Source organism: Lactuca sativa, chromosome 9 (genome assembly GCF_002870075.4).
Source record: "Lactuca sativa cultivar Salinas chromosome 9, Lsat_Salinas_v11, whole genome shotgun sequence".
Lineage (NCBI taxonomy): Eukaryota > Viridiplantae > Streptophyta > Magnoliopsida > Asterales > Asteraceae > Lactuca > Lactuca sativa.
This window is the reverse complement of record NC_056631.2, coordinates 17,165,851-17,188,293: the sequence shown is the minus strand read 5'-3', so window position 1 is coordinate 17,188,293 and position 22,443 is coordinate 17,165,851. Positions and strand designations below refer to the sequence as shown.

Sequence of the window (22,443 nt, the reverse complement as noted above, 5' to 3'; positions counted from 1 at the left end):
ATCTAATTTCCCTTATTAGCCCCAAAAATAATACAATCAGAATTTTAAATAATTTAAATTGAATATTTTTTTATTATATTTTTTTTTATCTTCTTATCGTCGTTTCTTCATTCTTCTTCGCCCCTCCCCCCCATCTTCGCCGGAAAAAACCCAATTTATCTACCGGCGAGAAACCTTCAGCACAGTTACCTTTAAACCCTTACAAATGGCATCGTCAATCCCCTACCTTCCAGTAACGCCACCACTCAATTCACACACAAACACTTCAATACACAACCCCCTCATCTTCTTCCCGAATCCCACAAATTCGATCTCGTTAAAATCCATCAATCAAAACCCTCGTTTTTCTTCTTCCGTAATTAGAAAATCCTCTTCTATCAGCGCCGGTGCTTCTGCGGCATCCGCATGCTCCACGTCGTACCCTTTTATAGGTAAAGTCGGGTTGCATAGAAGAGAAGGCAACTTCATATTACTATCCTACGGCACGAACCCTAATACTGGATCCGTGATGGCCGTAAAAGCTGATATTTCCCAAATTCTCTCGGCGATGCTTCCCTTTGTGGTGGCGCTCACCGCAATTGCCGCGCTAACTCAACCGTTAACCTTCACCTGGTAATCATTTGTTTATTAATCACACCCTTTTTATCTCTTTCCTTTATGTCAACTAAAAAAGGTTTTAGTATATATATATTTTTTTACATGAACCACTGACACTATCATATGACACTTAATAAATGTCAATAAAATACTACTTGTTTAATCCAGTTTTGAGGTTTATGTATTGGGGTTTTAACATATGTTCTTCTGAGGTTTAATATTGGGGTTTTACCATATATTTTAATCGGAAAGAATCTTTCTTTTAGTTACTTTATGTAATGTTCTTGATTACAGGGTGTCAAAGGAACTCTATGCTCCTGCTCTTGGTGGAATCATGTTGTCAATTGGCATTAAGCTTTCAATCGAAGATTTCAAACTTGCGTTTAAGAGGTCAGTCTCTGCTTCCAATAACTAATAATTCTAAATCAATCCCGATTCCAAGTTTTGGATTTTGATTGTTTTCATCTGTGTTTGCAGACCTTTACCATTATCTATAGGGTTTCTTGCTCAATACGTATTGAAACCTGTTCTGGGCGTGTTCGTAGCAAGATCTTTCGGGATGTCTCCTGTGTTCTATGCAGGATTTGTCTTGATGTCATGTGTTGCAGGAGCTCAGTTGTCCAGCTATGCTAGCTTTTTAAGCAAAGGGGATGTGGCTTTAAGCATTCTCTTAACAAGTTCAAGTACTATCGCCTCTGTTCTTGTTACCCCTCTTTTAACTGGTCTTCTTATCGGATCAGTTGTCCCAGTGGACGCCATTGCAATGTCCAAATCAATCTTGCAGGTACTTAATACGTACAGATTAATGAACATGATCCAGTTTGATCTCCATGGGTTCTGATTTCCGAGTTTTTTCAGGTTGTTCTTCTTCCAGTTACACTTGGTTTAGTACTCAACACATACGCAAAACCAGTTGTATCTATCGTTCAACCCGTGATGCCATTTGTTGCTATGTTTTGTACCTCCATTTGTATTGGGAGCCCTCTGGCTATTAACCAGAGCCAAATTCTTTCTGCAGAAGGTCTCAAGTTGATTTGGCCTGTTTTGACATTTCACACTGCTGCATTTACCTTCGGTTATTGGATTTCCAAACTTCCCTTTTGTAGGTAAATAAACATATGCGGCTGTTTCTTGGTTTAAATCAGTAATAATGATAAAGTGTTGTATCCATAATATTCATCAATGTATTGGGATTTGTAGGCAAGAGGAAGATGTAAGCAGAACGATATCACTTTGCACGGGAATGCAAAGCTCCACGCTGGCGGGGCTTCTTGCGACGCAATTCTTGGGGAGCACCCAAGCGGTCCCGCCAGCGTGTTCGGTTGTTGCAATGGCAATAATGGGACTCTGTCTGGCGTCCTTTTGGGGAAGTGGTTATCGAATCAGAGACTTACCGAATTATCTCATCCCACAAAATGATTCCCCATGAATGATTAAATGTGATTTTTAAATTTGAGTATTTTTTTGGTGCGAAGAGCTAAACACGGGGAGGATGGTCCCCCTTATATGGTCTAGATAGTAATTACATGATAGAAATTAGTTCAAGATATGACACATTTATAAGTAAATGTTGCCAAGGATGTGACACGTTTTATTTAACTGTAGCTGTGTATAATAATAATAATAGTAATGTCTTATGAAAATAGTTCAAGATTTATTATATTTTACTTTCCTAGTTATTGTATGCTAATTGTAATGTATAATTATTATAATTTTCTATCATAAAATATTGGTTCTAGATGTTTTCCTTTTTGTGTTGACTTTCATTCTTCTCTGCTTGCTTCTTGTACATCGTTTTCCCTTTTACCTTTTATTTGTTTGTGTAAATTTTCTACTAATAAAAGAATACGTATTTATGTCATTTGTTATTTTCTTATAATTTATGATTTTCTTTTCAAATGTTGGTATAAAAATTACACTAATCATTTTATCATCATTTTTTTTTTTTTTTTAAAAGTATTGGTCGATAATAAGTTAGATAATTATTTATTTGATTCATGATATTTAGGATAAATCTAAATTCGTATTGAATAAGTTTCAATTATGATTGCCGATTATTATTTGTATTTTTATATTGAAAATCCTATAAAAACATGTTTAATTAATAGTTTATTGAAAGTAATTGATTAATAATTATGAGTTTTTACTATAAAAATTTAATTATTTTTGTAACCGTGGTTCTTACAAACTATAAACTAGTGTCATAATAGGATGAAGTATCGAAAGTGATTTAGAAATATTATCAATAAAAAAAAACGTATTTAAAAGGTACCAAATTTTAACTTTTGTTTTTAACATATCATTGTCATATGCAATAGCCTTTTCTTCCGATAAAAACAAAAATGATAGTTTGTTACATTTTTCATGTCTTTTTTAGTTTAACGACATTTTCAAGACATTTTACATAGCTAATTATCTTTCCTAACTTTTTTTAGTTTACAATTTGAAATCACATTTTTTTAATTCATATTTTTTAGCACTTGTTTATTACATATGACATTTATTAATTTTGTAATTTTATTAAGTACACATCAAAATCAATTTTTTTCATAAAAAATATTATCTTACAACAGTAACAAATTCATAAAAACTATAATCATTAAACTATGAATGTTATAACAAAGTTTTGTTTTACATGAAAAAATATATCGATATTAATATGTAATTATAGAATACAAAGATTATTAATTTTATATGTTTGGTTATTTTTAAAACAATAAAAAAGGGTACAAAATTAAAAATATTAATTTGCCCTCTTCGTTTGATCTAGTTGCATCTCAAATTTGTTTAGATCTATTCTTTTAATCAAACAAGTTAAAATGAAGATGAATTCTCATGGAATTCCGTGAAAATAAATGGCGTGGCTATTGGATCCGAGTGAAATGATAGTGAAGTCGCCGTACTTGTTTGAATTTTTCTTTAGTGTATCGTACTTAAGGGAACATCATCAACACTATATCCTTAGTCATGGTACAATGAAAAGAAGTACGAAGGGTAGTCTAAGAGATGGGAGATCGAGAAGGCTGGAGAGATCAAGAGGGCTGGAGTCAAGTTCGCCGTTGAAAAAATTATGGGAGAGACTTCATAGTTAATGGGAAGGCTGTATCCTTCTATATACAGAACTTCCCTCCAGATTGGGATGAATCTGCACTGTGGCGGATGTTCAGTAGATTTGGGACCGTTGTCGACGTCTACATAGCAAAAAAGTTGAACCGGCTCCAAAGAAATTTCGGGTTTGTCCGATTTATTCGGGTCCAAGACTGTGTTTCATTCGAAAAACGTCTCAACGAGATCTTCATTGGAGCTCAGAAACTGGAAGCAAACGTTGCACGATATCAAAGGGCTGACAATTTGAACCGAGTAAGAAACTACCATCCCACAAGAAGACAACAACCAGACCTAGTTCCAGATTCAGCAAAGAACACACGAAGACAAGGTAGATCGTTTGCCGAGGTGGTCAAGGGGGCAACGTCAAGTGCAGATATCGAAACGGGGGAGTCAAGTAAAGCAGTGGGTGGTTCGACCCAGACGAGAAAAACAATAAAGATGTTATCCAGCCCGGAGTCAATAGATGCCATGCAGAACACCTTGGTGGGGACAGTTGAAAGCTTCCAAGACCTAATGAACGTGAAAGCTTTCCAAGAGGTAGAGGGATGCCCGTCAATGAATCTGAGGTACTTGGGGGGTCTAAAGATGTTGCTCGAATTCGTGAATGAACAGGAAAAAGATGAGTTCTTGAATAATGGGAAAGAGATATGGAAGTCGTGGTTTAAAGAGGTCTCTAATTGGGAAGCAGGAGAAAACTTTAATGAAAGAATTGCTTCAATAATCATTCAAGGAGTGCCACAACATGCATGGTGTGAGGAAGCTTTCAGCATCATTGCTAGAACATGGGGGACGGTGGTAATTCCGGAAGAATGCAATACAGATTCCCCTAATCTGGCTTTTGGTAGAGTCGGAATCCTCACAGCCCATCCTGGAATCATCAGTTCTTCCATAAAAATCACGGTGGACGGAAGACCTTATTTGATTAATATCATGGAGGATATTTTCGAATCCCTGAAACTTAGTCCGGTTCTTGCTGCAAATGATTTCTATCAAAGGATGTCTTGGTGGGATGAAGCCAGTAAAAGTGAAAATGGTAGCCTCAACAGTGAAACTTCGAACCGCTCTGAAGCCAGCCTCCAATCTCCGCGAGCATCGCCGGCAAAGACCCAGCAAGAGCCGGACGTCTCTCCGGTGTTGTATGGGAAAGCGTGGAATCAGAATGTGAATGGGGAAGTGGAAGTGTCGCACAGTATGGCGGCCGATGAAATTCCTCGATCCTTTAAACCTGTGGAAAAAAGCAATGAAGCTGGTTCGCCACTGTTCCCGGGTGTAGGCCAGGTCTCATCCGGATCCGGTGCTTCGAAGACCCGACATAAGGTCCAGGCCCAATTTCCTCCCACTTCTATTTCCCCCCAGCCCAAGACTAATTTCCCCCTGGACCTTAATATAGCCCCATCACTTTCAAATCCATCTGGAAACATTGACTTATGCTCTGAGCGTAATCAATCTAGAATATCCCCCTCTCCCGATCGGACCCCCCTGGCAGATCGCTCCCCCGGCGGCTCACAATCCACTCAAGACATGTTGATCCGGTCCCAGCAGCCTGAAAATTCGGAGAACCAACCGGTGGAGTCGAATGCTACTTCAGTGGAGGTTTTCAAGACCATCAATGTCGGAGAATCGGTGGGTTTTCAAGTAGGTAATCATTCAGACCAAATTAGACAGCTGATTAAAGCTCGTGGCGTGACTATCATTGAACAATGAATATCTTCTCCAACAATGTTCGTGGAATCGGGTGCGAGGTCAAACGGGGCTGGCTCAGAGATTGTCGCATTAAATACCACTCTTTTTTTATGGGGCTTCAGGAAACTAAATCCAGGGACATAATAAACAACCTGGATAGGCAAATATGGGGCTCTCCAAATTTCAAATGTGAGGTTATTGATCCAGATGGACTCTCTGGTGGTATTGCCTCATTTTGGGACCCATCTCTCTTTCAAGCCTCTGAAGCAATTAAAGGTGAAGGCTTTCTTGCAATCAAAGGTGTTTGGCTGGGTTTGAGGAAGTCTTGCTGTTTTGTCAATGTGTATGCTCCCCAGGAGCCTATAAGGAAAAGATCTTTATGGAATAACCTGGTCGGGTTGGTCAACTCAGATTCGGACGCTTGCTGGTTCATCTTTGGAGATTTTAATGTTGTCAGGCTACCGGAGGAAAGGATGGGTTCCGGGTTCTGCCAAAGTAGTGCCTATTACTTCAATGATTTTATTCATACTCTAGGTCTATTAGAAATCAAAATGGGGGGGCGCAGATTCACGTATATGAACTCTGCTGGTGACAAGCACAGCAAGCTGGACAGATTTCTTGTTTCTTTAAACTCCTTAAATTCTTGGCCGAATTTAAATGTCACTGCCTTGCCTAGAGTACACTCAGATCATTGTGCAATTCTCCTTTCAGCTTCCCAGTTAGATTTCGGCCCCACTCCTTTCAGGTTCTATAACTCATGGCTCGAGGATCCGGACTTTGCGAAAATACTAAGTAATGGTTGGTCAGTCAGTAATTGCCCCAGGCGTCAGCTATATCTATCTCCTCTCTCCTTGGTGGCAAATAAATTAAAGAACCTAAAGGAGCATATCAAAATTTGGAGGAAGGAGGTGATCGGGAGATCGAAAAAGGAATTGGATGAGCTTACAACCCAAATAAATGACATTGATCTCTTGGCTGAGAAGGGGCTGATAAACAATGAAATGCTCAAAGCCCGTCAGAACGCTCAACAAAAAATCATTGAAATCGAGTCCGAGCGCATTAAGGACCTGAAGCAAAAGTCTAGAGTTAAATGGGCTCTAGAAGGTGATGAGAATACTACTTTTTTTCATGGACTAATTAACAAACATAAAAGATCTCAGCGTATAAATGATATTAAGGAAAACGGTTTCTGGATCACTGATCCGGTAGATATCAAGGAGAGAGTTCTAAAGCACTTTGCCGATAGATTTGCGGAACCTATTAGATCGCGCCCTAAGTTCATCAACTCCAATTTCAAGAAATTGCCCCCCTGTGCTATTGAGTCCTTGGAAGACCCTATCTCCATCGATGAGATCAAATAAGCAATTTGGGCGTGCGGCTCAGATAGGGCCCCCGGGCCTGATGGATTCTCTTTCGCTTTTCTAAAGAAGCATTGGGAGGAAATTGGTAGTGACTTCTACCTAGCAGTCAAGCATTATGAAGCCTCAGGGCTTATTGATGAAGGATGCAATTCATCTTTTATCACCCTAATCCCAAAGATCCAGGACCCGATCACGTTAAACGATTTCCGACCTATCAGCCTAATCGGATGTCTATACAAAACGATTTCAAAGGTCCTTGCTGAACGGCTGAAAAAAGTGATCCACCATGTGGTAAGTAAAGAGCAAACAGCTTTCATTAAAGATAGGAACATCCTAGATGGGCCTCTAATCCTCAATGAAGTTATTAGCTGGTTGAAGAAGAACAAAAAGAAAGCGTTCATTTTCAAAGTTGATTTTGAAAAAGCTTTTGATTGTATTAGTTGGGATTTCTTGGACTCAATCATGCAACAAATGGAATTTGGGGATAAATGGCGAGCCTGGATTCGTGGATGTTTAACTTCAGCAAGGATCTCGGTTCTTATCAATGGTGCAGCAACAAAGGAATTCAGAATGGAGTGGGGTGTAAGGCAGGGGGACCCGCTGTCTCCTTTTTTGTTTATCTTAGCCGCTGAAGGTCTCCATGTAGCTCCGGAATCGGCAAGAGAAAATGGTGTTTATAGTGGCGTTCAGCTCCCTCGCTGTGGTCCATCAATCTCGCATCTACAGTATGCTGACGACGTGATTTTTTTGGGTTCATGGTCGCTGGAAAACACGAAAAATCTGATTAGAATATTACGGTGTTATGAGTTGGCTTCAGGGCTCAATGTTAATATGTCAAAGAGCAAAATTTACGGACTTGGTGTCCAGTCTTGTGAATTGGAGTTGGTGGTGTGCAGCTTTAACTGCTCGATCGGTTCATTCCCGATTACCTACTTAGGTCTCCCAGTTGGTGTGTCGATGGTTCGTGAAACTCATTGGAAGCCCTTAATCGAAAAATTTCGAGCAAAACTCTCGAGATGGAAAGCCTCCACCCTGTCGTTTGGGGGTAGATTGACCCTTTGCAAATCCGTTTTAGGTAGCCTCGGCTCATATTATTTTTCGCTATATAAGGCCCCTTCAAAAGTACTTAAATCTCTGGAACGAACTCGGATGAATTTTTTCTGGGGTGGGAGTTTGGAAGCAAGTAAAATGGCCTGGGTTGCTTGGGAAAAAATACTAGCTTCCAAAGAAAGAGGGGGTCTTGGGATTGGCAGTTTGAAAGCGCAGAATCTTGCTCTTATGGGTAAATGGTGGTGGCGTTTCAGAACCCAACAGGACAACATTTGGGCCATGGTAATTCAAGCCATTCATGGTTCAGAGGGTGGTGTGGCTCGTCCAAAGGCTGTTAGAAGAAAAAGCAGTTGCTGGGGCTCGATAGCTTGCCTACCATCATTTTTAGACAAAGACCAGGTGCCTTTCCTTTCCTTCTTTCAAAGCTCATTAAATCTCGATGGTTCATTCAAATGGTTATGGTCTCTTGATCACTCGGGTGTTTATACTGTATCCTCACTGCGGAAACACATTGATAACCGGTCCCTGCCTTATAGTAATGCTGGTTGGAAATGGAACCCGCTTGTGCCGGGTAAGGTAAACATATTAGCCTGGAGAGTCAGCCACTGTCGGCTTCCATGCATGGAGAATTTAAATAAGCTTGCTATCAGTTCTTCAGACTTATGTCAAATGTGTCATGAAGCCACAGAATCAGTAGATCACATCTGTGTGGGATGTCCGATAGCAAAGGAAGCATGGGCGCAGGTATGTAGCTGGTGGCGTCTACTGGGGAACTATCCAAATGATTGTAGGGAGCTGTTAAACTGTAAAGAATCATTAAGGGGACATAATAGACTGGAAATGATACATGAGGCTATAATGCTGGTGTTCTTATGGGTAATGTGGAGATTCAGGAACAACAAGGCTCACTGCTCAAACCTAAACTCCGGATCAAGATTGGCTTTGGCTCTCGAGGTACAAACATTTTCGCATCTATGGATCAATGCGAGGAATCGGAAGGGAAGGAAGCTTAGATGGCTCGAGTGGTGTTGTGATCCAATCTTGGAGTGCTATGGCAGGATGTAGATATTTTAGTTTATTTCCCTTTCCAGTTTTTTTCTTTCTTTTGGTTGTCTTCTGCTTTTTTGTTTGCTTCTTTTGGTCTTTCCTTTGTTGTTTTGTTGGTTTCTTGAGACCATTGTACCTCCTAGCTCCTGGCTAGCTTTTTCGTTTTTTTTATATGCCTGCCGTTCTAAAAAAAAGTCAGTCATGGTACATATTGTCAACGAACTATATATATATATATATATATATATATATATATATATATATATATATATATATATATATATATATATATAGAGAGAGAGAGAGAGAGAGAGAGAGAGAGAAATTAATTAATATTTTTGGTTTTATACACTTTTATTGTTTAAAAAAATAACAAAACATATCAAAAATAATAAGTTTTATACTTTACATTTAGATTAGTGTCGATATATTTTCAATTAAAAAAATTGATGTTACAACATTCACTATCATGGCGTATCCCATTAAAAAGCATAAAATAAATATATCATCTACATTCCTTTCACTAAAAAATTCATATATTTTTTTATTAAAAAAACAATAATGATAATTTATATCATTTTTTGGGATTTTTTTTGATTCTCTTTAATAAATATCATTAATATAATCATAAAATATCATCTAAATACAATTCCTAAACAATCTCAATGTATACATTAAAATCTATCAAGTAAAAACAACCAGGTAAGATCATATTGATGTATGATCCATTTGGTATATAACTATAGCTAGTATACTGTTTGGAAATCCCACATTAAACACCTCATTAAATTTATCATAATCACCCCGTAAGTTGATCAAGTAGTATAATGACTTGGAAACAATCTCAATGTATACATTAAAATCTATCAAGTAAAAACTACCAGGTAAAATCATATTGAGGTATGATCCATTTGGTATACAACTATAGCTAGTATACTGTTTGGAAATCCCACATTAAACACCTCATTAAATTTATCATAATCACCCCGTAAGTTGATCAAGTAGTATAATGACTTGGAATTACTGATAAATCTTATTTATAAATTTTTAAGAACGACTATAAATATAAATATAAGTTACACTTGAAATAAAATAAGTGCAACTTAACTTATAGAGGTTTTAGCGAAAACCAGGAAATTGCACGGACAAAACTCCAACCCGAACACCTCTTTTTGTAACACTAGTCAAAATAGGTCAACAACAGTCACATATGATCACGTCAAACAAGTAATATAATAAACTTACTTTATAGTTCATGGCAAATTCTAATAAAAATATGAACTTTCATACATACCTTATGATATAAATCAAAGCACACATCCATAAAATTCCAAATGTTTTTAACAAATCTTAATCTAACTTCGCATGAAGAAGTTATAATAAACTCTAACACTATAAATCTCTATAATAAGAAAAAATTAAAATATAGTGAGAATTAGCTATTGGAATATAAAAGAAAGTTGTAGTACTTGGAAATACCTACCCGTGGATATAAAGAACGTAGAAAATGGAGTTCGTATGCAAAAAATATGATCTTCCGAAGATCAAGGAGTCCGAGAGCATGACACGTGGCAGAAACCCGAATTTGTTATAGCTCACGACGTGAGCATGTATTCTCACGATGTGAGAGTGCTCCAAGACACTTCTCAAGGCTAGAAAACAAATAGTAAGTCTACGGAGTGATATGTTTAGGGCTCACGACGTGAGCATGTTATTCTCACGACGTGAGATGTCAACCAGACACCTTCCGAAGCTAGAAACACAAATGGCAAGTCTACGAGGTGATGCAGCCAGACCACACGACCTGAGCATTGATTTCTCACAACGTGAGAGGTCCTTCGACATCCTATAAATAACAAGTCCGACCCTAACCCTCCTTACACCACAATCTCTTTCCCCTCTCTTGTTTGTTGAAGGCGTTCCTTGTCCCAAGACCGACGATCACGAACCGCTAACCATTTCTAGTTAGATTCAATCAAATCACGCTACTAGAGTGAGTTTCATGGCCCCATTTTTTTAAATATTTTTTGGGGGAAATTCATGCTAAATATTATATATGAGTTAATATTATGTTTATATGATAGTATATTCATATGAACATAAATAGTTATATTAACCGATATATAGTTGTTTTGTATCATATATACCCAGAATATATCTAATATTTTGAAATCATACCACTATCTTAAACTTGTTAGCATGTTGTTATCATAGATTTATATAGCTCCAGAGTTATACTCGGGAGTTCTATATACTATGTTGTGTTATAACCCCAAAGTTATACTCGGGGGTTCTATATAGACTTGTTAAGTTTGTTGCTATTTTTGGTTTTATGTTAGATGAAACCTGGTTTTTACTTCAAGTTATAACTGTCATACTGCCTAAGTATTATGAAATTAGGAGTAATGTTTAAAGCGTAGTCTAGTAACTTAGGGTTTTAGACACGAGTATGCTTTCACTATTATAAATATAGGAACTCGACAAAGTCTACATGAGCTATTTTATTCATCAACTAAAATTGGAAATCTTAAGGGAAATCCTCTAACTTGTTACCGCTAATCCCATGTGAGCGAGGAAGTTGTGTATAGATCTATGCGGGTTAACACCCCCGACCGTGGTTGCTAGTTACAACCCAATGGTTTATTTCGAGTGACAAGGAAGTTGAATATAGATGTATACGGGTTGACACCCCCACCCGTGGTTGCTAGCTACAACCCAATGGTTTATTTCGCTGACGAACTTGCCTAATTTGTTTTATTCCTACGTCGATGAAGCGTGCAGAATCTATTACCAAGGTACTACACTTGTAGTACTAATCAAGGGTCTTGTATGTCATATAGCCGCAGTTATGGACTCATGGTAGCACAATTTTAGAAACCTTATACTTTGTTGATATACAAGTATTAATGTTAAATTGTTAAGTATAAGTTTCTCAAACACTTATACTTATTCATTAAGTAAACAATTATAGCTAGCACACATACTCTAATAGAATTGAAATAAGATTTATACGTAGCGATTTTTAGTCGTATAGAATTGAAATAAGATTTATACGTAGCAACCTTCGTTTGTGTGGGATTACAAACACTTATATTCATAATATACGAAACTTATATGTATACTAATTATTTTGTAAGTAAACCATTATACCTAGGATATATATTGTATGTTAGAGACAAGTATGAGTCAGAATGATATTTTCAAACTATGTTCTATACTTTTGTAACTTGGAAAAAATATTATTTTTACTTAGAGTCAAAACCTGTGGACTCACTAACTTTATGTTGACGCATTTTTAAAATGCATGTGTTTTCAGGAACTAGATAAACTGTAATGTTTCTTGAACAACGAAAGTTTTATTGCTATCCTTTCTGTTCATAAGGAACACACACACACACACACATATATATATATATATATATATATATATATATATATATATATATATATATATGTTAAGACGTGTGCGATAATTCGGATACTATGTAATAATCACCAGGCTACAAGAATAATGTAACTTTCTATCATCAATAAATGTATGTAGTTTATAATAATTCTTTTTGTACTGTTCAATATATGTTTGATAACTGTGATACAAAGACTGAAGTTACACCGCCCAGTGTTATTGCCGCCGGCCGGAGGTGTGACAGATTGGTATCAGAGCTATTAACTATAGAGAACGAATACTTTCTTAGGAAATCATGACTATAGTCTAGGGCTTACTCTATTAGGTTTAGATATATCCCTTAACCTACAATTTCAAGTATTATTAATTATCTACTGAAGGACTACTTACGTGTAACGACCCAAAAATCAAGGGTAAAATTTCATTTTTAATATAGCCAAAACGTAGATATCATTTATTCCAAACATTCTAAAACATCGCTGATTAAAAAATTTATCTGAGTTCATCCCAAAATCATTCATTGTGGAAAACATGGGTGTATGCGCTGCGATCAAGTCAAGCCCTTTCTTTCCAAACCGATGATACCTGAAACAATAAACAAAACTATAAGCACAAAACTTAGTGAGTTCCCCAGAGTGTACCCCACACAATCCACATAACCACATAATCCATACTAGCTATAACAGCTACATAAACCATATCAATCACATAAGCCATGTATATAAACATATATGGACTGCCATGGGCTCCCTCACATGGTCTGATATCCAACTACCACGGGCTCCCCCCTCCTCGGGGTCTTCCATGCAATTATCACAAAGACAACTAGCATATCACATACTGTCATAAACAACTATCATACCACATGTCACATAATCAACTAGCATATACAAGCCAAGTATCTAAACATATAAGGATGCCGTGGGCTCCCACAAGGTCTTACTCCAGGATGCCATGGGCTCCCCACATGGTCTTAAACCTAAGTGCCATGGGCTCCCCCATGGTCTTTAATAGGAAAGCCATGGTCTCTCCACATGGTATTACATCCAAGTGCCATGTGCTCCCCCATGGTCTTTAATAGGAAAGCCATGGGTTCTCCACATGGTCTTACATCCAAGTGCCATGGGCTCTCGCATGGTCTTCCAGACAAGTATAACACATATACGACTATCATACTCCCTAGCACAAAACCAGCTCATATGCCACATAACACTACATCAACTAGTGTACCACGTATCATAAAATGGGACGACCTTGGTGCCTTAGACCCATTGGTATGGTGAGGAGACTCACCTCACATTGCTAAAGTCCCGTGGATAAAACTCTATCTGCTGGTTGACAGGTTCCCGAACTGTCAACATCAAAACGATACCCAATTAATAATTGGGTTCCAACATGTTACCATAAGTCCATGCTTGGGGTAAAAAGACTACTTTACCCCTAACTTAGCTTTATTCAGTCCAAGGCCCAATCCAAAGGCCTAAAAGTCAAACTATGGACCAAAGCCCAAGACATGGACCAATTTTCCAAATTGGGCCCAAACCTCTACATGGGCTTATCTTAAGGCCCAACCATTTGGTCCTGTCCAACCACTTGGTATTCCAATGGTCCAACCTCTCATAATCCTCAAGGCCCAATTATGACCCATCTATGGCCCAATTTTCCAAATTGGGCCCAAACCCTCACATAGGCCTTACCCTAAGGCCCATCCATATATTCTTAGTCCATATGATTATTCTTGGATCGCCCATCAATAGCCCAATCACCAAAACCCAATAGAAAGTCCCAAGCAAGATTAGGGTTTTCACATAAAATGACGATTAGGGTTAAGTGTTTCTTACTTAACCCATTAAGGACTTAATCCATTAAGTCCATCAATCTATTGGGTCAATCATATAATGTGGCCGGGCTTAATACATAATTCCAATCTAGTCATCTAAAAATACGGGTCCTGATAGTCCAAAGTCCATATATCCAAATTAGGGTTTTCTAAATCGTAATTAGGGTTTCCAACCCATTACAATACAATTAGGCCCAAAAGATAAGTCCTTAGGCCCATTAGGGTTTCATCAGGTCAATTAGGGTTTTGCTAAGTCGGGCACCACCCACTACCACCTCGGGTAGTGGTAGTCAACGACGGCTCACGGTGGTGGTGGTGGTTATGGTTCTAGTCTGTTATGTCCAAGCATCCAAAAGCAAGCTAAACACAAGTAAAAGCACACCGCCACCCGATACGACGACTGGTGGTGGCGGAAAGGTGGCAGCCACCACCTCACGGTGGTGGTTATGAGTTTTCTTGATTATACTAGTCACTAATTACAGTTTACAATGCCAAAATCCCAAATAACACACACACGCTAAGATAAGCACACACACACAAAACCACCCTTGTGGTGGCTGGTGGTGGTACATGGTGGCAGGCACCACCTGACGGTGGTGGTAGTGGCTTTTCCGAGAATTCCAGCTAACGGAAACGCTCAAAAAAACGATTAGCAACAACAACAATCTACTTTACGCCAAAACGGATGTAGCCACCCACCTGGTGACACACGGTGACAGCAGTAACAACTCTAGCATCCACAACGTCGGCTGACGGTGGTTGAGGGGCTCCATGATGACGACTGGAGAATGAGAAGGAGAAGAACGACGACATTCCTGTGGTTGCTGGTGGCCTTTCACTGATCGGAAACGGGTGTAGTGGCGGCTCATCGTCTTCATCGGTTGTGGCGCAATGACAGCAGCAACCTTGTCATTCACAGCCCATGTATCGATATTCCTTGCTCCGCCTCTGGTCAACAGTGGGTCTCTCGGTCATTAGAATGGGGCACGGTGGTTTGAGACCTTAACAACGGTGGTGGTGGCCGGAAATTGAAGAAAGAGGGTGGCGGCCGGTGGTGGAAGACATAAGGTGGCGGCCATGTCATTTAGGGTTAGGGTTGGACGAGTGGTGACGGGTTATATACCCCGATCCCTTAAGCTTTATCCCATAATAAACGAAATGGTCCCTTCTTCTATTATTCTTTTCAAAACGAATCCGTAATTTACCATTTAAACCCCGCCTTATGAAATCCTTTACAAATCAAGTCCAGAATTTTACCAATCAACCCCTCATTCTACAAATTATTTTCATCTGAAGTCCAAAATTTACCCTTTTGCCCCTGCTTCCATAAATTCATTCATTCTAAATCCAAATGATACCAAACACCCCCTGACTTCTGAAAAATCTTTACAAAATAAATCCTGAAATTACACTTTAACCCTCAACAGTCCAAATTATATTATTTGGCTCCCCGAAACCAACGCCCCACTAAATATTATTGGTTTTAGGGCCATTATAAAATAATATAAATTATAAATTCACATCTTGGGGTTCCTGGTTTATTATTAATTACTCTATTTCAAACAAGATGTTAAAACTCTCCCTCACTTAAATTAGATTTTGTCCTTGAAATCATTCCTTACCACTCCTCATACGCCAAATAACTTGAGCAACATGGCCACAGTCTCGGTCATACCATAGCCTCTCCAAGGCAACCAAAACCAACCTTGCAGGGTTCTAAAACTTGAGGATAAACAAATTCCTTTCAATATGATCATATTTACTCAATCCGAAATCTGAAGTCTCAAGATGGTCTGGCTTCCTGACAGACCGCTCACACTGAATCATTGTCGAGATCATTGCACTTATCTCCCAACTGGCTACTCAACTTCTGATAACATGAGGTTCCCACTAGAAAATAGAGTCATAGACCAAATTTCCCTGCAGTACACTTATACCTGACCGAAGCTGAGATAATCCGTCGAAACAACGGACAACTAACCGATTGTTGATCCAAAAACACACTCAGCAGTCCCACATGAACACTAAAGGATACCTCGTCTGATAATAACTGCCCTATCTATACCGCCATTCATGGCTCATCTAATCCTTCTGGTCCATTCGATCATATAGGCTGACAACCTGTCGCCACTGAATCCGATGCAAAAAGGTGAATGCTACCAGAATAATTGTAGTCTTACATCATACCTGGTCTCCTTCGACCTACCGTTACCTAATTCCAATTATGTTGTGACCTATTCACAACCTTGCAAACTGGCCCACACTAGCCTAAGTCATCCAAACAAATCCGTGAATGCCACAACTACCTTATAGTCTTTCTACACTTCCCGCACTATCTGACCGCTTGTGAATGCTACGGCTCCCCCACAGTCTTACAACACTCTCCACACTATCTGACTACTAGTGAATGCTACGACCCCCCTTAGTCTTACAACACTTTCGCCCTACTGACCATGAGTGAATGCTACGACTCCCCTGTAATCTTACAACACTTTCATCCTATCTGGCCATTAGTGAATGCTACGGCTCCCCTGTAGTCTTACAACACTTTCACCCCAATTGACCATTAGTGAATGCTACGGCTCCCCCATAGTCTTACAACACTTTCATCCTAACACAAATGCAACCCAATGCCTTACCCCTGATCTATCAATTCGAAACGCATACAGAGTCGAGCACGCACTCGACCGAACACCCGAACTGAACTCAATTCATGAATGGAGCCCCGAACTACTTTCGCAAATTCTGTTATCAAGCCCCCAAGAAGACGCGATTCACATGGCGGGGAGTTTTACCGAACTCCAAACTCACATAACCCTCAAACCAAATAGCCACTTGTGCCATCATTTGCCTCGATGAGGATGAGAAACCCAAGTGGGGGAGAACCAACCCTTAAGAAGAAAGTGAAAAAAGTAGTTCGACTTTCTATTTCAACATCAAGGTCCAGGAGAGCAGCAAAACGAGTAGGTGGAGATAGTTAGTTTCGTTTTCAGGTAACAGAATAAGGAAATCTTCTGTTATATTACCCATAGGTTATGAGTTTCTTGCTTCTCAAGGAAATGTTAGTACTTCATTCCAAACGTCTGATAGGATTTATGAAGTTACCAAATTCTTAGGTGCGGCTCACATAGCCAAGAGAACCATATAGGTTCGTTCCTTCGAGGATATAGGATTTATCCTCGCAGTAGAGGATTAGTTAGAAATTTAGTAGATTACTTAAACTGTTATAGAGAGCGTAGAATAATCCAGGCATACACCAGACTTAGGAATTTGATTTCAATCATAAAGGATTTAGTTAACCTGAGCCGATTGATTATAGCCGTAGGATCAACGTCAAGGGATAGAGTATTTTCATAAGTATGATTAGAGACCCATAGGAGGAGACCATTTGAAAATGACTATGACCACTAAGGATATGGTAATACTTTTGTGTAACTTTAGGCATCAAGATAGACTACGTGTTTAGTTTAGTTGTCCATTTAGTCGATAAGCATAAGAATTAATAGAGAATTAGGATTGAATTTCAAATGTTCATAGGGTAACATAGGACGAAAGTTAGATTTTAACATCCGTATAGTGTAGACTAAGGACCTCTAAATTAGTTCTAGCCTCAAAATTCAGAAAACAAACATCGATGGTGATAAGTAGATATCAATGGAAGGATGATGACTAGAACATTCAGAAAGGTTGACCGTGAGTATTCAGGCCTGGGGGGATACTGATGAGAATGAATAACTCGAAAAATATTTGTACCTCGATATAGGTAATGTAGTTAGAGCCTTGTGAGATGACTATTACACGACCTAGTGTTCGTTATAATATAGTAGATAAAAAAAGCCTTATCATGAGTCCGTCGCCAATATTGGAATATTGCTTCGAGTGTTTTCAAACCAATAAACCCGTGATAGTAGTTTTGGTTAAAATTCAGGATGTTAGAACACCTAAATTAGGTCGGAATAACATTTTTAATCTAGATTCGTGTGTGTTTAAGCCTTTATGGAGGCATGTTCCAAAAAGTGAATTTCGTTAGGATGTCATAGATAAACTTCCATAGTTAAGCGTTTTATAACGAGTCGACCATGTCGACATATCGGATCTGAAGGCGATTGTCAATTGCTGGCCAAACTGATGAATTCCCGATTTTGGAAGACTTTCCAAGGAGTTCGGGAGTACGCCTATGGTAGAAAAGAAAGTTCTACGGCAAAATAAGTATGGATGGACAAATCCGACGCAGCAACGTCGGGTAGATCCTGAGTTGATCTGGTGAAAACCCCAACAGGATAATATACAAATTATCTTAAGGTATGCTAGGAGTAGGATTTCGGTGACAAAATCTCTATAAGTGGGAGAGAGTTGTAACACCCCATTTTCACTTTATACTATAAACAACTAGTCACATAAATAGACGTCTTTAATAGAAGGATATTTAGGATAAACGGTCTTCACTAAAGTTGTAGTAATCGTAAAACCGAGAGCATACATAGAGAGAACGTCCAAATCTGACTTCATAAGAGGAAATTATGATTTTTAGAAGTTTCAGCGCAATAGTGTACGACACAGAAACCAAGATAGAAATTGGTTGATTGTTAGGAAAAACACTCTAAATGAGAGTTGAAGATCTCGTCCATACCTATCCGTTGATATAAAGACATTCAAGAACGGATATCGTATGAGAGAGTTATGATTTTTACACGGACGTTAACAGTATAAGCCTATAAAAATATAACTTGTAAAATAAAGTAAAAGATAGCCGATAGAGTCTAAAGAAACTTCTAGATCTCATCGATAGATATGCGTGGATATAAAATGTGTTGAAAATAGAGCTCGTACGACGAAGTTATGCTATTTTTAAGAAAATAGAAATTCCCCCCGCAGTCGTGCGTATAGACAGCATACGCAGCGTGCACTGTCACACCACCATATTTCTACCATGTGTCACCACCCAAACGACGCCACGTCAGTACTTCCACCTAATTGCATGACATACACCCCAAAATCAGCTATAAATAGGCAACCATTTTCATTTATTACTCACACCTCTTTTTCCTTGACAACCACTCTGGAACTCCTTCGTGTCTCTTGGCCTTTTTCTTTCTAATTTTCCCGACTATTTTAGCGAAGCCATGCGGTATTAGATAACCGGTGAATTGAAGCTCCTAGATTAGAGTTATTGTAGCAGCTGGTTCCTGGTACGTATTTAAATTCAAGTATTTTGGTATTCTACTCCGGGACTCGGTGAGTTGGAGGCCCAACTTGTCGTGTAGACTCGACATTATGCGAGGGTTTTAGTGATCTACTCAACAAGTCGGGGGACTGACTCGACGAGTAGGGCTGTCTGGACAAAACCCTAATATTTAGGGTTTGCACCCTATTTAAACACTTTATCTTGTCCCAAACCAGCCTTAATCACCCCTCCCAACTCAGAGAAGCCCTAGATTGAAACCCAAACCTTTTTTGAGTGATCTTGAGCCATTTTTGTGTGTTTTGTGGTGGTTTGAAGTTTGAAGAAGAGAAGGAAGCTTTGAAGATCAAGAGAAGACTAGTAAATCCAGAGGTTTTGATTTATTTCCATCCCATTCAAGGTAAAAAGCTTCAACCTCGACTTCTCATTTGATAGATCTCCTCTAGGGATTAGATCTTATCATTTTGGCCTTTTGGGGCATTTCTAAGTCCATATTCGGATTGAGTGTGTATCATGGAGTTACACTTTAGATATTAAACCATTGAGGGTTCCCATGGCATAAAGGTGCCAACTTTATGGCCATGGGAAGCCCATGCATCTTATAAACCCCTTTTCATGGATTTTGGAGCCAAAAACCCCATGCATGGACATCAAGTTTGTAGCTTTACGTATGAAATGGACCCTAGGAGGTTAGATCTATGGTTTTGATGCATTAAGACCCATTATAATCGACTGTATAGTTTTGGATTAGGAGGGACTCGGCGATTCGGGTTGCTTTTTCCCCCAAATGTTTTCTGGAAATGGTTTGGTTGAGTGGAAGGAAGACTCAGCCCGCTAGGGGTTTGTTTTGGACCTGGAAATCATAGGACTCGACGTGTTCAAGGTAATGTCCCAATCACATGAAGACGGACTCGACGAGTTCAAGGATGAACTTGACGAGTCATAGACTGAACATCTTCATATAGATGAAGATAAACTCGACGAGTTCAAGGAAGAACTTGGTGAGTCGGTTGAAGATATTCAGATGTGTTGTTGAAGGCGAACTCGTCGAGCTCTTGGTAGACTCGAAGAGTAAGGACGGGATTATGGCAGTAGGTGAACATGGGGACTCAGTGAGTTGGTGGACCAACTCGGCGAGTCGAGTCAACCAGATGTTGACTTTGACCAAAGTTGACTTTGATCAGGGTTTAACCTTGACTTTTACTTGGATTTGGGTTGACCCTTGTAAGGGGGTTATGAGTATGTATTAGTAATCGAGAATGGTTGTTTTGTAGGGATTGAGGAGTAGAGACGAGTTGATTCCCGTACCGAGGACTATGCAGATACTACATGACATCAAGGTGAGTTACCTTCCGGTAGAAGTGGGTCTAAGGCACCAAGGCCGACCCACTAGTAGTTGATCATATTTGAGATGATTGACTTTGTGATAATTGTCTGGTTTGCCACTGCCTGATATGTTTATGTGTTAGCATGATATGTTATATGTGATAGTGGTAGTAGGAGGGGACTAGCCCCCCAAGCTCGGTTGTTAGGACCGAAGGGTAGGTCGGGCACCCGATATATGCCTGACAGTATGTTTATGTTATGATATATGCGGTAGTAGTGGTAGGGGGTGAAATAGTCCCCAGGGTTCGGTTGTTAGGACCGAAGGTGTCACAACTGTAAATTTTGAGCCATGTAATCTATACATTCAAGTTAATGTGAATCAAAAACTTCAATCAAATACATCATGCAAGTACTACAAATAGTCATCAAACAATTGGAGACCCTAGAAGTTCTTATTAAGTCTAATTTAGACTAGAACTTCCTTATTGGATCCAAATGGGCCAATAAGCTTCCAATTAGACTATCATGGGCTTAGAGCCCTAATTGGACTCTAATTGGACCCACACTTATTTATTTTAACATTTTAGGTCATGTTGGGCCTAGAATGAAATGGATTAAGAGCTTTGGTACATGAGAAACCTAAGACTAGTTCAAGAAAAACATAAAAATCCTACTACATTATCTTAAGCTTAAAACACACCCTAATTAACACTAATATTGGGCTTAGGAGCAAAAAGCCCAAAAATCTTTTTTTTCCTTCCCATTCTCGGCCCAAGGCCCAAACCCAAGAAGGAGTTGACTTTCAAGTGACACCTCATCTTTACCCATAGGATATCCATGCATTTTTCTCATTTCTCCATGCATTTCACTTCAAAGATCACTTCCATTCTTCCCTCTCCCTCCCCATTCTTGTTTTGGCCGAGAGCATCACCACACACACACAAAACACTCACAAACTCTCTCTAAAATTCACTCAAGACTTCTTCCTCTTCCCTCTCCAAAATCTTGAGTTCTAGGAAGCTTTCAAGAGGAAATCTCTACAATATTCTTCATCTAAGGTAAGATTATGCATAGATCTATGGTTTAAATTCTTTTGTTATCAAAATCCTTCCCTAATCTATACAAAAATCGTGATCTTACACCCTAGAATCATCTCAAAACTCAAGATCTTCATCAAAGGGAGCCAAGGCCAAAAACACTTCATTTTTCTTCCATCTTTTCTTCCAAAAACCGAGTCAACACCCCAAGGTGAGCTTCATACCCCCTATTTTCTGTTTTTATGAGTTTTGTGGGGGGGAATACAAGTGAAAGTGTAGATCTATATGTGTTTTGTATGCCTTGTATGATTTCCATGCTTATATGTATGCTTTTATGTGTTTTTATGTTGGATCTAGCCTTAAAACTCATCAAAACCGAGATATATCTTGTGTTAAATGATTTTAGCTTCAAATATATTTCTAAACACAAAGTGCTTCAAGAAAAATGGCTAAGTGGTTTAGTAATAATTTTCTTTGGGTTAAAAACACAAATTTTGGGCCTAAAATGTGAAAAATGCAAAAATAAGGGCCCAAATTGACATTTCACAGATTCTGATGGATGAAGTGTGCCAAATCAGTTTCCATAAATAAATTTCTGGAAATATACTCATTTAGGGGATTAAAAACATAAATTCCAAGCTTAATGGGCTAAAAATGAAAATTTCGGCCCAATAAGGCCCATTATGCGAATTTTTCTGTTTTGGAGGGCCAAAACTGTAACTTTCTGTAAAACAGTGGACTATAAGTGTTCCAAATCCTTTTCAAAGGTTTAAAACGCTTTTTAAATTTAAAAAGGACCAAAGTTG

The 22,443-nt window shown here is 38.8% G+C and overlaps 2 protein-coding genes across 2 annotated transcripts; both read left to right on the top strand.

Moving 5' to 3' along the window:
• Nucleotides 1–30: 30 nt before the first annotated feature.
• Nucleotides 31–2,281, top strand: LOC111903958 (probable sodium/metabolite cotransporter BASS3, chloroplastic). Its single transcript, XM_023899736.3, has 5 exons — nucleotides 31–612; nucleotides 892–987; nucleotides 1,075–1,381; nucleotides 1,456–1,703; nucleotides 1,798–2,281. Exons 1-5 carry the CDS (start codon nucleotides 206–208, stop codon nucleotides 2,024–2,026), a joined length of 1,287 nt encoding a protein of 428 aa, XP_023755504.1. The 5' UTR covers nucleotides 31–205; the 3' UTR covers nucleotides 2,027–2,281.
• A 3,124-nt stretch (nucleotides 2,282–5,405) lies between these two features.
• Nucleotides 5,406–8,864, top strand: LOC128128865 (uncharacterized). The gene is made up of 2 exons (XM_052767629.1): nucleotides 5,406–6,492; nucleotides 6,772–8,864. The coding sequence occupies exons 1-2, from the start codon at nucleotides 5,406–5,408 to the stop codon at nucleotides 8,862–8,864; spliced, it is 3,180 nt and encodes a 1,059-aa protein (XP_052623589.1).
• Nucleotides 8,865–22,443: the final 13,579 nt, after the last annotated feature.